This window comes from Mandrillus leucophaeus, unplaced genomic scaffold (assembly GCF_000951045.1).
Source record: "Mandrillus leucophaeus isolate KB7577 unplaced genomic scaffold, Mleu.le_1.0 Scaffold895, whole genome shotgun sequence".
Classification (NCBI taxonomy): Eukaryota; Metazoa; Chordata; class Mammalia; order Primates; family Cercopithecidae; genus Mandrillus; species Mandrillus leucophaeus.
The window spans coordinates 350,174-351,886 of record NW_012109752.1 but is presented as its reverse complement, the minus strand read 5'-3'; the positions used below and the strand labels follow the sequence as shown (position 1 = coordinate 351,886).

The 1,713-nt window shown below is 49.6% G+C and overlaps 1 protein-coding gene across 1 annotated transcript in view; it reads left to right on the top strand.

Annotated features, from left to right (window-relative positions):
- Positions 1 to 176: 176 nt before the first annotated feature.
- YRDC (yrdC N(6)-threonylcarbamoyltransferase domain containing) overlaps positions 177 to 1,713 on the top strand; it is a 4,391-nt gene continuing 2,854 nt past the window's right edge. Inside the window, exons 1-3 of the mRNA XM_011969511.1 lie at positions 177 to 211; positions 587 to 701; positions 825 to 944. Coding sequence (XP_011824901.1) covers positions 180 to 211; positions 587 to 701; positions 825 to 944 — 267 coding nt within the window. The 5' untranslated portion in view covers positions 177 to 179. The remainder of the gene's footprint in view (positions 212 to 586; positions 702 to 824; positions 945 to 1,713) is intronic.

Below are 1,713 nucleotides of genomic sequence, written 5' to 3'. Positions count from 1 at the left end.
TCTACAGGTGAGGCCGCCCCGACCCGGCCCCGCTGGGGGCGGCACCGCGGGAGGGGTTTCCGGTGACAGGCTTGGGAGACTGAGGCGCAGAGAGCGGGAGGGGCTTGTCCAGGCTTACCAAGGAATCCGGAACTGGAAGTGTGTACCGAGGACTTAACGTGCCCCAGGCCCTGAACTACATGCTGCTGAGAGGCAGCAACACACGAGAAAGGCGGGGGCCCTGTACCCTTGGCGCATTTGTACTAATCGGGGAGGCCCCCAGGAAAAAAGGAAAGAAACACAGTAGCTTAATTTAATAGCGAATGCCTTGTAGAAAATAAAACGTGGAGCTTGATGCCACCCACTATCACGGTAGCACAGCGGTGCAGCTGTTGTAGTCCCTCAGACCAGAGGCACATAGGCGCCAAGCCAGGGGTGCCCCTCTGGAGCCCTGCTTTCTGCTCAAGCTCTTAGGGAAGTGAAGCAGGGAGACAGGCGGCTTCCATTGTAAACTTGAAGGATTCCTTTCCTACGTGTGCCTAGAGTCTAGGAAAGGACCACCAGTGGTCCTTCATTTTGAATGGATTTATGCTCCTGTGTTTCCCAGATACTGCCGTGTGAGAGTACCTGAGGGGCTCCTGAAAGACCTACTGCCAGGACCAGTGACCCTGGTGATGGAACGCTCGGAGGAGCTCAACAAGGACCTAAACCCTTTTACGCCTGTGAGTCAAGTTTTCTCTTGTGTTTCCAGACTCCAGGCCACTTGGCTTTCACTAGGATCCAGATCAGACTTACCCTCTACCCCTTCCAACCTTTCTCATGATCCCCTTCCCCCTGCCTTATAGCTTGTAGGCATTCGGATTCCTGATCATGCCTTTATGCAAGACTTGGCTCAGATGTTTGAGGGTCCGCTTGCTCTCACTAGCGCCAACCTCAGCTCCCAGGCCAGTTCTCTGAATGTCGAGGTGAGTTTACCCAGTCCTTCCCCTGGAAATGTCACCAGCCCAAACACTGTTTCCTGTGAATCAGTGGCATTGATAGTGCACTGGGATTGCCAGGCGTGAGAGTCCTTGGGCCAACAGTGGAAAGGTTTTCCAGCTGGCAGGGAGGCGGTGGGGGGCAATATAAATTAAAGGAATTTGATTTTGTCTCAAAGTCTGAAAAGCCAGGGGGAGAATTGGTGTTTTTTTTCTTATTGTCTTTATAATAATAGGAAAGATTATGGTAAGAACAGTGTCTTCCTCTTTTTTTGGAGATAACAGTTTTTGGAGAATACAGTTTAGGCTGTAAATCTTCACGACAGTGCTGTAAAGAAAGATGAAGAAGGCCAAGGGCAGTAGCTTATGCCTGTGACCCCAGAACTTTGGGAGGCTCAGGCAGGCGGATCACCTGAGGTCAGGAGTTCGAGACCAGCCTGGCCCACATGACAAAAGTCCATCTCTAATAAAAAATACAAAAATTAGCCAGACATGGTGGCACATGCCTGTAGTCCAGCTACTCGGGAGGCTGAGGCAGGAGAATCACTTGAACCTGGGAGATGGAGGTTACAGTGAACTGAGATTGTGCCATTGTACTCCAGCCAGGGCTCTAGAGAAAGACTCTGTCTCTTAAAAAAAAAAAAGGATGAAGTTTAGCTTCCAAAAAGTTAAATCACTTTTTCCAGGTCACGTAGCCATTAAGTGACTGACTCAGATTTTTACCCAATTTTTGACTTTTTTTTTTTTTTTTTTTTTT